This window comes from Astatotilapia calliptera, chromosome 15 (assembly GCF_964374335.1).
Source record: "Astatotilapia calliptera chromosome 15, fAstCal68.1, whole genome shotgun sequence".
NCBI lineage: Eukaryota > Metazoa > Chordata > Actinopteri > Cichliformes > Cichlidae > Astatotilapia > Astatotilapia calliptera.
The window spans coordinates 24,153,889-24,165,821 of record NC_137436.1 but is presented as its reverse complement, the minus strand read 5'-3'; the positions used below and the strand labels follow the sequence as shown (position 1 = coordinate 24,165,821).

The 11,933-nt window shown below is 38.7% G+C and overlaps 1 protein-coding gene across 2 annotated transcripts; it reads left to right on the top strand.

The window, feature by feature from the left end:
• Positions 1-472: 472 nt before the first annotated feature.
• On the top strand, positions 473-11,603 carry pax1b (paired box 1b). 2 transcript variants are annotated; one of them, XM_026143299.2, is made up of 5 exons: positions 473-630; positions 2,290-2,874; positions 6,537-6,685; positions 7,834-8,101; positions 11,181-11,603. In XM_026143299.2, the coding sequence occupies exons 1-5, from the start codon at positions 627-629 to the stop codon at positions 11,243-11,245; spliced, it is 1,071 nt and encodes a 356-aa protein (XP_025999084.2). In that variant the 5' UTR covers positions 473-626; the 3' UTR covers positions 11,246-11,603. The 2 variants fall into 2 exon arrangements, with proteins under 2 accessions (XP_025999084.2, XP_080145725.1); XM_080289599.1 differs by having other exon boundaries at positions 481-630; positions 2,295-2,874.
• Positions 11,604-11,933: the final 330 nt, after the last annotated feature.

Here is an 11,933-nt window from a genome sequence, read left to right as displayed (position 1 = left end):
TACATTAATGGACTGATTTTGTGGAACAGCAGTCTAGCACTGCTGTGCACTTTGTGACTCGATGGGAATTTGACCTGCTGTGTTCAGTCACCTGTTTGGACTGCGTACATTACAGGTGGGTTTAATTTTGCAGTTGAATCAATGATCATAAATAAAAGTAAAAAAAAATTACAAGTTGTAATGAGCCTAGTTTTGTTGTTGTTGTTTATTTCTGGACTTTTAAAAAAAATTATTTGTGGTGCCTTATTATGTTATTATTTATCTGTCAGTTCTGTTTAACATGCACACACAGAGTGGCTTTGAACAAACTCTTTCCAGTGACGTCAGTTCGTTGTGTTGTGTCGTCCTTTAAGCAGATCCTTTGGCAGCTGCTGTCCTCTGAGTCTGTGGGGAAATAAACAGCTCAAGATGAGTTCAATGTCAACATGTGGACATGGGAGAAAAGAAATCCAGCTTTCAGAGCCCTTCAGGAACTCTCGTATTTCTGATGACAGCCTGCAAGCAGGAAATGAGGAGAAGGAAGAGGACAAGGAGGAGGTGGTGGTGGTTCAAATCTCTTCAGATCGCTGCAGGCTGCAGTCGGAGGGTTGGATGGTGGAGCAGTGAGACGTTGTGGACGGCAGCTGATGGGTGAGTTTGATACAGATTTAACCTGAAGGTGACTCTGAAGAAGAGAAAAGGGATTTATGTGAGATTTGGAGGAGATTTCATCTTTTCTGGAGTGTTTTATTGAAGAAAAGCTGCATTGTTGGTGCTTGACTATCTTTTAAAATGTGACACGGTGTAGCTATACCAGCAGCAAGTAAAGTGAACACAAAATAAGACGCCGAGGTGCTTTTAAACTAAAATGAGCTGATCTGTGTGCTACAGCCTCTTTAAACTGTTGTTGTGCATTAATAACACTTTCAATAAATATTAAAATATTAAAAAACAACTGTTAGTATGCATACACCTATAAAAGAATCCAGAGTAGACCGGAGATTATGCAGGGTAAAGGCAAGAATTATATTTGATAAAAAAAACAACATGAAACATAAGGAGCATGTTCTTCACTTCTTCACTGTTGATGAGAAATTCCCAAAGATGAGCTTTTTTTAAAGTTTATGAATTTATCACTCAGTGTTTGCAGAAACGTGTCTGAGCTTTAGTCTGCTGCAGTCAGTCAAATTAAACTCCTTCCTTCCTCATTTATCTAACCAGGAAAGCTGCAGGTGAAATGAAGAGCGCGTGCTAATGATGGGCAACAAGAACAATAAATATAAGGTTTAAAAAAATGCCTCTGACTGATAATAGATGTGCACAAACAGTGAGGACAAAGTGAGAGTCTAGACCCCAGTGAATGCATTTAAATGACTGTTACAGGACTGTCAGAGGAACATAAACGAAGTATTAAGAGGACAAACTGGTTCATTCAGCAGTGATTTAAATTCTCAAATAAATCATTTTTGCTGCCAACTTGCGAAAAGCTTTTTTGTCCTATTAACACCCAGAAATCTCCTCAAATGGAGCCAGAAAGTTTTAAGGCTGAATTTTAAGCTATAAGAAGATTCTTTTAGTACAGCAGATGAGCAGAAACAAACAGGAAGTGCAGCGCTGCACTAACACCACAGATGAATCCTCAGCTGAGCTGCATGTAGAGTTAGCAAGAAGATCTGATCTATAATTGAAGAGTGGATTTAATCTGTGCACACAAACACACATCAGCCTCATCAGCCAGTAAGATCTCAGCATCATTTAATGCGTTAAACATTCAGTCATTTAAATTAATCTAATCTACGTGTTTAGTATAAAAAAGCTGGAGATTGAGACAGAAGATCAGAAACAAATTACAAATTTGTCGTTTTTTCGGAGATAAACTTTAATAAAACGTGTATTGTTATGGATTTATTTTCCAAGTAGATATCACATAAAGAAGCTTAAAAATGTTTGTTTTATTTCCATATTTTATAAGCGAATTAAACTAAAATATACTAAAAGTTTTAAATTAACGTTAACAACATGTATTAATGCCATGGATGACGTAATAAATGTAATCATTATTCTGGTTAAATAATCTTCAGTCATTTGTTTAATGTTTATCATTTAAATAACAGTTAAAATCTGATTTATGTTTAATCAGGAAAAACTAACACGGTCACACATTTAACGTCGTTTAACGGAGACGTTTATTTTGAGAACAGGGTTTATAACTTTCTTAAAATAATAATAAAATGTTTCCTGCGAAGCCTTTAAACCTGCTCCCGCTTTACACCCGAGCGGCTCGGTCACACCTCTCCCCCCGTGTTGCAGAGCAGAGCTACGGGGAGGTGAATCAGCTCGGCGGGGTGTTCGTGAACGGCCGCCCGCTGCCGAACCCGGTGCGCCTGCGGATCGTGGAGTTGGCGCAGCTCGGTATGCGGCCCTGCGACATCAGCCGCCAGCTGCGGGTCTCTCACGGCTGCGTTTCCAAGATCCTGGCTCGCTACAGCGAGACCGGCTCCATCCTGCCGGGGGCCATCGGCGGCAGCAAGCCTCGGGTCACCACCCCCGCCGTGGTGAAGAGCATCCGGGACTACAAGCAGGGGGACCCGGGCATCTTCGCCTGGGAGATCCGGGACCGGCTGCTGTCCGACGGGGTGTGCGATAAGTACAACGTGCCCTCCGTCAGCTCCATCAGCCGCATCCTCAGGAATAAAATCGGGACTCTTTCTCAGCCGCGACCGTGCGACGGCATCAAGGCCCCGCTGCAGTACGGCCCTGTTTACCCGTACCCATCCTACAGCGGGCCCGGGGCCCCCTCCGGGACCAGAACCGGCAGCGGCACCGCGGGACACATCGGCCTGCCCCGGAGCTGGCACAACTTCCTGGGCATCAGGGCCTTCATGGAGCCGGGAGGTTGGTGGAGAGTCTTTATATTTCACACTTAACACTCAGTATAAAAATGTTAAAAATCGGGTTTATGCATTAAAACATTTAAATTTTGTTTAAAAGATGTGCTGGTTTATTCAAATAAATCAAACCAATTATTCTACTTATATCTTTAATACAGTAAAATTAATTATTTAAAAATTGATAAGGTTTGATTTTACATGATGAAAATTATTAAAATTTACCTTTTTAAATAATCTTATAATAATAATAATACGTTTGATTAGTATAATAATTAACCTTCTGTTAATTTAAACCTTAAAAGTTTGAATCTAAACCTTAAAGTTCTCCCGACTTTAAATGAAAACATAACTTTAGTCCACTGTAGATTAAAATGAGTTTTTCTGTAAAATTAGTTTAAATCAAAAATACCATGGGGAAAATGAAATGAATTAACAAATAAAATGTCTTTAATGGGTGGGTGAGTGAATCAGCAGATTATTATTGTTATTACAAATAAGAAAAATGGGTTTATTTATTTCCTCACTGGATAATTCTTGTTCATTTAAATTGTCAACGTGAAACTGTGAAATATTCATTTCCAAAATCATCTTGTCTCTGAGAGTACATCTCAACAGATGAGAGGCACAGATTATAAGTTATTCATACACTGTGACCTCAGTGACCTTTTGATAAACTAACAAAGTCTAAAGACCATCATTCACTGCAATCTAATCGTGCTGTCGTGTTGTTCCTGATTCACATGTTAAATATTAAACACTCGTATTTCTGGTTAAAAGTATCTGGTTTGGAATCAGCTGAATATAGATGAGGTGATATTTTTGTATTTTGTCAACAGTTACTGTCGAAGTTTGAGTTCAAGCGAACGATGGTTCAGTGGTTGACGCTGTCCCCTCACAGCAAGCCCAGGTCTGGTGTTTGAATTCAGTAGACTGGCCTTTCTGTGGCAAACTGTGATGTTTGTAGGCCGTGTGTTTGTTTTCTCTGGGCACTCGAGCTTTAGGGTTAACTGGTGATTCTACGTTGGCTGCAGGTGTGAACGTGAGCGTGATAGTTGTTTGCCTACCTGTCTGAGGCATAATCAGCCTGAAGTGGATGAGCACTTAAGAAATTACTAAATATAAAGATTTATTAAATAAAAAATAAACTATAATAAGTCTGTGAGCAGCTCATCGTCCTCCACATCTGATCTAGATCATTAATCTTCTTCAGCTCTGCTTTATTTTTCCTCACAGAAACGTCTCGATCCACAAAGCTCCTCTGTAACAGCACCCGCTCTGATTTATCTGGAAACGAATCAAAAATTACAGAATATTATTTACTGAGAGCTGTTTTCTACACATGTGTAGTTAAGGAAACAGCTCCCAGTAAAAACTTTTGATTAACTTTCTGACAGCGCTCATGGACGGGTGCTAAACTATGTGTAGCATATCCGACTTCATCCATCACTGACACTGGTCTTTGCACACTCCACCAACCTCATTAAATATGAGCCGGTGTTCAGTGAAAATGAAAACACTTCCTGTTTGTTCACAGTTCAAGACGTAATTATCAGCAGACACACGGACATTAAGCCAAGTAAATATTAGTTATATGAAGGCATATATGAAGATTTGAGTGCAACATGTTGTGGATGAGTTTCAGGTTAACGTCACTTTTATCTGTCAGGTTAACTCCTCAGTATTACTATCTAAAGATGTGGCTTTAGATGGGGCCACCGTGGCTCAGGGGGATGGGAAGCGCATCTGTAACTGGAAGGTTGCCGGTTTGATCCCCAGGCTCTCTGTCCTGGTCGTTGTGTCCTTGGGCAAGACACTTTACCCTACCTACTGGTGTTGGCCAGATGGCGTGATATGGCAGCCTCGCCTCTGTCAGTCTGCCCCAGGGCAGCTGTAGCTTGCTTCAACCAGTGAGAGTGAATGAATAGTGCCTTGAAAAGCACTTTATAAATCCAATCCATTATTATTAAGATGTGCAGCACGTACTGATTCAACACATGCGAGGCCCCGGAGATCATTTTGATATTTATTCATTCATTCAGTACTCACATATTATACAGACTGAACCCCCCCCCCCCCTCCCCCAAACAATTCATATAAGATCCATGCCTATTTTATAAATAATGACTGAACAGGCTCAGACTGAAGCCACGGTTCCCTGCCAAACAAACTAGCAACAATATTCTCACATGTAACCCTCAAAAATACAGTTTTGATGTGTATTCAGTTACGTCTGTGGTCCTTCTGTCTTAACCTTTGGATCGTGAGGCTTCATGCTTTCACATTATTTCTCTGAATGATTTTAAATCGGTGCCATTTAAAACAAACAAACAAACATTCGCAGTACGTTCACTCAGGGTGCGTCTAAACAATGTGATGCTCCTCAACAATCAAACTGTCGTCCTAAGTAAATCCATCCTGTCGAATTCTGCGCAGCGCACATTTATCTTTAAAGCAACAAACTATTATACATTTAAATGTTTGCCTTACCACACCTAACACTGGACAAACAGAATGCAGTAAAAACTAAATTATTCCTTATTTTATTTTCTCCCTCCATCATGTGATTAGAGAAACACAAACTGACAAAAAGCCAGCCACTCTACGTCAGCAATGTCTGCATGCAAACCAGATCCAGGAGATATTACCAGAGAGTGGAGTCTGGAGTGCACGGAGGTTTCTGAGAGCGCTCGTCTGTTGGTTTAGTGTGCGTGTGATCCAGACAGTTTCCATGTTGCTGCGCAGGGCTCTGCAGGGTCAGACCATCTGCTGCAGCTCTTGTTGTTCTTCTGGAGGATGACGGTACTTCTTTATGACTCTGCCTGGATGTTTGGGCTTGTTGCTCTCCTGCAGAGTTTGAAGTTATTGTTTTTGGGTGAAAGGTACCACAGAAAAATGTTTTTAGCTGCTGAAGTTCTGCAGCCACAGAGGAATGAACTGCCTCAAATCCATCAGAGACGCTGTTAACCAAAGCGTTTGTCTGTACAGCACCTTTTCCCGCACCTTTTTCTTTTAAATTTTATATTTTTTCCCCACAGTTTCTTTTTATTTTGTTTCTGTTTCAGTAATATTTATCCTGTGCGTTCCTGGTGTTGCTCCAAAATTAAATAATGTGGAAATTAGAAAAATATTAACTGAAGCATTTTGTCGTGCATAAGAGTTTTGGTTAACAATTACAAAAAAGCCTTCGACTGCTGTCCTTCAACAAACCCTAATATGTGTTATTATTGCTAATCTTAACCTGAAGCAGGCCAGAAGTGGCTCCACTTCTTGTCTTCTTATTCCATCTTAAACTTTTTAATTCTATTATGTTTTTATTTACTTCTTAAATTTACTCTGAGTGGACTAATTTAATCTTATTTTTTGATATGAGCCACTTTGCTTGTGCTTTCTCAAATATCCTTTGCCGGGCGGTTACCTATCACGTACTTTCAAAAACATTGACCTACATCAATATTTAATGTGTTGTTCCTCTAACAAGTTTATGAAATTTGATTTAATAGGTTTTGCACAAACGACTTTACTCTAGTCTGATGAACCAACAGATAACTGTTAGAACATCGGTTCTCAAGTTGTCCCACTGATCTCTGCTGAATCAGTTTGCAATGAAAAACATTAAGACTGTATAATTTTTTTATGAGCTATATCATTTTACATGTTTTTTTAAAGGTGTGCCTGGATCTGATGGACATCCAGCCAAAATGGAGGAATGGACCAGCGTTCCCAGCATGACCAGTATGAGCAGTAGATCGTTTCCGTCTGGAATCAATGGAGTCGAGAAACCCAACAACGAACTGGACATCAAATATCCACAGCAGGTAAGTAGCCTGAACATTACCTGCAAACAAAGTGTTTTTTTTGCACAAGGAACACTTTTAATTGCAGGAAGGTACAAATAAAATATGACTTTTATGTTTATTTTGGCAGTAAAACAGGAATAAATTCTGACTATGAAATTAAACTGGTCAACATGTCACAGGCTTTACATGAACTGGAAAATAAAAGTGTGATTTACAGCACACGAATGAATTTATTAAAGGCAGAATCCTTCTGTGTCTGAATTTTGCTTTACTTGCTGCTATTTTGCCATTTGCTTGTTCTGCTTTGATGATAGTTGTCAGTCCTGATTGTGAGGAGAGCCCTGATTGGCTACAATCCACCAGCCCCTCTCATGTTTTCCAGTATTTCGGGGAAAGTAGAAACAGCTGTTAAACTGAGACTTAGAAATACTCCAGTGGAAGTTTTGAAGAAGGAGCCTAAATTCTTGGATTTTCTTAAAAGGTTGTCTCAAGTGTCTTTAGCTCATTAATTTCATCTTTGTGTTAACCTCTAACAGCTGCTGATGTGCACAGAGCTTATAGAACAGCTGTTGTAATGTGGACGAATCAAAAGGGAGTATTTTACTATTTACTTTGGAACGAAAGGGAAAACAAGGACATTTAGAGAAAGAGTTATTTCTCTAAAAAAAATTGAAATTCTTATTCATGTATTTTTTTTTTTTTACTCTTTTTTTGTAAATTAGGGAGATTTTCTGACTGTGCAATTTAAAAAAATCAGAACTGGAAGATCTTCAAAGGTCCTCCAGAAATCTCATTGGTTAAAAAAGTAAAGCTTTAAAGGTGTTTGTGATCAGGGAGATATGCAGGACTATTTTTTTTAAAATAAACGTACATTTCAGCCTAATGGCTTTTCAAAAAACGAGTAGACCAGACTCACTTATGAGAAAACCTTTTAATATTTATTAAAGGGCAAAATGAATGTTTAAGCCATCATCGAGGTAATTTGAGAAAAAATGTCAGTGACAATATTTTTAAAGTAAGACCAGATCCAAGCATCAGTCGACAACAATAGTTAGTTGATGCAAAGCGTTGGCATGTGAATCATCCTGAAAGATAATGGATTGATCGGAATGTTACTTCAAAACAAGTGGGATTAAAACCTTCCCTTTTTTCCTTGTTTTCCTCAGTCTTCATCCGGCCTGCCGGGTTACCTCTCAGCTTGTGCATATTCTCCGCCGAACCAGTACTGTGTGTATGGAGGCCCTGCAACCAACTACATGAACTCTGGACACCACTGGCAGCCCCAGTCCTCCAGTCTGACTCCCAGTTTGAATTCCAGAATGACCCCCAGTCTGAGCCCTGGAATGACTCAGAGTCTGAGTCATGCCAGCTCAGCTGCACTACAGGAAGCTACAGATTTCCACTCCACGTCTTTCAAACTTTCACAGAGAGAAGGTGAGAGTGACTCAGACGTCGCCTTCGAGCCAGTTCTGTGTAGCACCACATCTGGTCCAGATGTTTTTACTGTTACTGATAAACTAGCAGACCCCCACTGCTGTGATGAAAAACAAGGGAATTTCTGAGACTAAATATTAATGACCTATTGGCTTTAATTTAAAGTGAAACCATTGTGCTTATTTCACTGTTTATGTTACACCGAGCCTTGTTCAAACCCCTCAGTTCATACGAAACAAGCTCTGATATCATACAGAGCTGAGAGTAGAAAAGAAAAGAAAAGCATAAAAAAATCATGTAGATAAGATAAAAGAGAACACATTAAAACCAAACAATATACCAATACAGTTTAAATGGGTACAGAGTCAAACAGTTTATAATCCCTAATTTAATTGACCACCAGGTAAAAGGCAGGGTATGCTCTAGAGAGGTCACCAGTCTGCCGCAGGGCTGCCAACCTTTTACTCTCACATTCACACATACAGGCAATTTTTAAAATCACCAGTTAATGTGATCTGCACATGTATTTGGACTGTGGGAGAAAGCCGAGGTACCCAGAGATAATCGATGCAACCATGGAAAAACCATGCAAACTTGTACTAATTCCAAAACAACAAAAACAGAAATCTTAACAAAATTGTTCAGTTGAATGGTCTCAGTGTCAGATCACCAGGCATTGGGGATATGTGGCAGTTAGCCATCATTGTGTTTTGCTCTGAAGAACAGTTTATGTTCATTTAGTACAAGTTATAGATCATTAGCTAATCATTAGCTCTATTAGTAAATTGTAAAAATAAGTGGACCTAGAACCAAACCTTGTGGGACGCTTTCCGTTATCGTTAACTGTTGCTGGTCAGACAAGTAATTCCTGAACAGTAACCGGCGCCATTTTAAAAGCTTGACACGCAAACCACGATCATCTGTGTGGCCCAAAAATCTGGCAGCCTGGTGTTTTTCTTATTCAAGCCTTTATCCAGAACCCAAGTAACAGCAAAACAATGCAGTGCATACACGACTTCATCTGGATTTATGAAACACATGCCACAGAGCATGCGTTTTACGTATAAGAGACGCTATACTCTTAGACAAACCGGCTAATTTGGAAATTGGCCTTTAGTTATTCCTTCTTTCCTAACTTATTTTAGGGCAATAATATGAATAGTTTCCCGAAGTGTGCTGTATTTTTTTGCCCCGCAGATTCCCAATTACTCTGCCAGCCCACTGTTGATATTCAGTAGTATTTCAGTTTTTTGTAGGATGGAAGCTAAAGAGAAAGTTGACTTTTGTGGCCTGGCTGAAAACTACAGATGTATAAAACTGTCTCTCTAAAAAGCCGCAGTGCTTCTATCCAGTGTTTTAAGCTATAAAAACATCTGAGAGAATTTATTTTCTGCTAAAAGCTGCATTTTCCTCCTCAACAACCACTAATGTGTATGCGTTTTTAAGAAACACAACAGTTTTGTTAAGATTAAAAAAGCCCCAAATTGCACAGAAGAAATAGCTCCTGGTTTTCACAGAATAAATAACATTTCATTTATAGTTAGTTGGCTGTCCTGTGCAAAAACTGACATAATCCACACATTTTCTGTGTAAACTGTTGTTAGCAGTACATTTCTAACAAAAACAGATTAAGTTTGATAAAAATGAATGAATTTCATAACAGTTTGCCTTTTTTCATCCTCAGGACTTGGCCTCAACAAATCTAGTAGGGAATAAAAACCCCAATAAAAAACACACAAAACATTAATGTACTGCAAAACCAAATGAAAATGAAACTCTGAAATTTTAAGGGCAGACGTCTGAAATAATGAAGCCAAATCTGATTTCCCACCAGCAGCGTCAAACCTTATTAAAACTGCTGAAAAACACGAAGCCCACAGAACCAGTTTCTGATAACCATCAACAAACAGGTCATTCCTATTTATCCTTCGTTTAACCAAAAAATCCCTTTGAAGTTAGTTTTTTTAAAAGGAGGATCAGGCTGGGCGGCAGGTTTCAGTACAACACACTCAAAATGAATTTAAAAGCCCAGAGACGACCTTTAACGGAAGGTTGAATAAAATACTTACTTAAATACTTACTTACTTAATACAGAGAACTCAGTCTTTCTTTCTGTAGCATCTCTGTCCATCAGTTGGAGATATACTCTTTCTCCTGTCTGTACACTCGTACCTAGAGTAAAGGTGTGTTTTGATCTGAGGTCTTGATTTTAATTAAGCCATTGAGCTATCTGTGAAGTTTCTTTAAAATGGCTTTCAAAATAGCAAAGAATAGAGAGGCGTGCGTGCAAGTCCATGCACAAACTATAATTCACTTTTGCAGTTGGTGAAGTTCTTTGTCAATTAATGAGAGTTTTGTGGTATTTTATTGCTTTCAATGTCCTACTTATGACTTCTGATGCTGCCGAACTGATGATAACACTTCGTTTTATCATCACCAGAGTATTTACTCTGCCCAGCTTGTACAATGAAAACTGACATTAAGAAAAAACGTGTTTTGTAAGGGGTAAATTTTAAGAAGAACTGCACCAAAACAAACAAACAGGCCAAATATTGAACACACAAGTGTTAGATGTGCCCCGATTCAGGTCAAATTATATGTGGGATAATCACTTCTATGTCTGCTACTGTGTGGATGCTAAAGGCTGTTGTGACCTGTGCTTTCAGTGGTAGAAGGAGTATATTTATCTTGCACGTGGACTTCAATGCTAGCTCTGTTGTCATGACAGTAACACCAAGTTACCCATGTAAATTGATACAAAACTAGATTACGTACATGAAATAGATCATCTTTTTATCCGTGCCAACAAATGCCTTTATGATTAGATTTCTAATTCCCTTAGGGAGAACTCTCTGACCAACAAGTGTCTATTAAAAATCCTTCAAATAATTGGGTTTCAAAGGGCTTCCTGGACTGATGGGCCACAAATAAAGTCGGAATCCTCGTTAGGCTGATACGACTGTGTGCATAGTTGATTAGAGAAGAGCTGTTTAATCTCGATAAAATAAACTGAATGCCGGTAAAAGAGAAACATGGTCACGATGTTGCTAATGGGTTATTTCTTGTGTTTCCTTTGCAGAGGAAGGGAAACTTCCCCTGAACAAACACCATCACTCTGCTCACAGATTATCTTCAGCCTCGTGACGATGTGGAGGAAACGCAGTGGGACTGGAGCGATGTTTAAATAGGGTCATGTTTTAGAAGATTAGTGGCAAACTGAGCTGTGACTGTGCTGGAACTACAAACCAATCTGTCCGAATCTGGACTTTTATTTAGTGATGAAAAGGTGAAGGAAGAAAACACGAAACCGACCAGAGAAAGTCCTAAAAAAAAAATGTTTTTAGCTTGAATAAAACGAATTTGTCTTCCATATAATTTGATGTTGTTGCCACAAAAGAGAATGTTTAAGCTGCATTTGAATTCTTGTAAAGTATTTTGGCAAAGCTGTATATATATTTTTCTATACATTTGCTTAATAAATATTTAATAATGCAACAAAAAATGCATCTGTGCTTATTTTAGCATTAGGAGGAAAATATTTTCAACATATTATATTAAAATGGATCAGATAAGAATCTTATCATTAGAAAACTGTAGTTATTAATTAGTGTTATTATCCAAATTGTTTTGTCTTTTTTTAAATGCATTAAATGAGTTTGGCTCTCCTGTAATTGAAGTTTAATGACACTATTTATGGGTACATAACAGGTAGATTTTGTTGTTTACCTTAAGCACAGCATATATTTAAGAGTACTTGATAATAAGTCTGTTCTTTTCCTGGCTTTGTCTTAAATATGGAATGTAGCCTGAGGTTACTCCATGTCATTTAGTT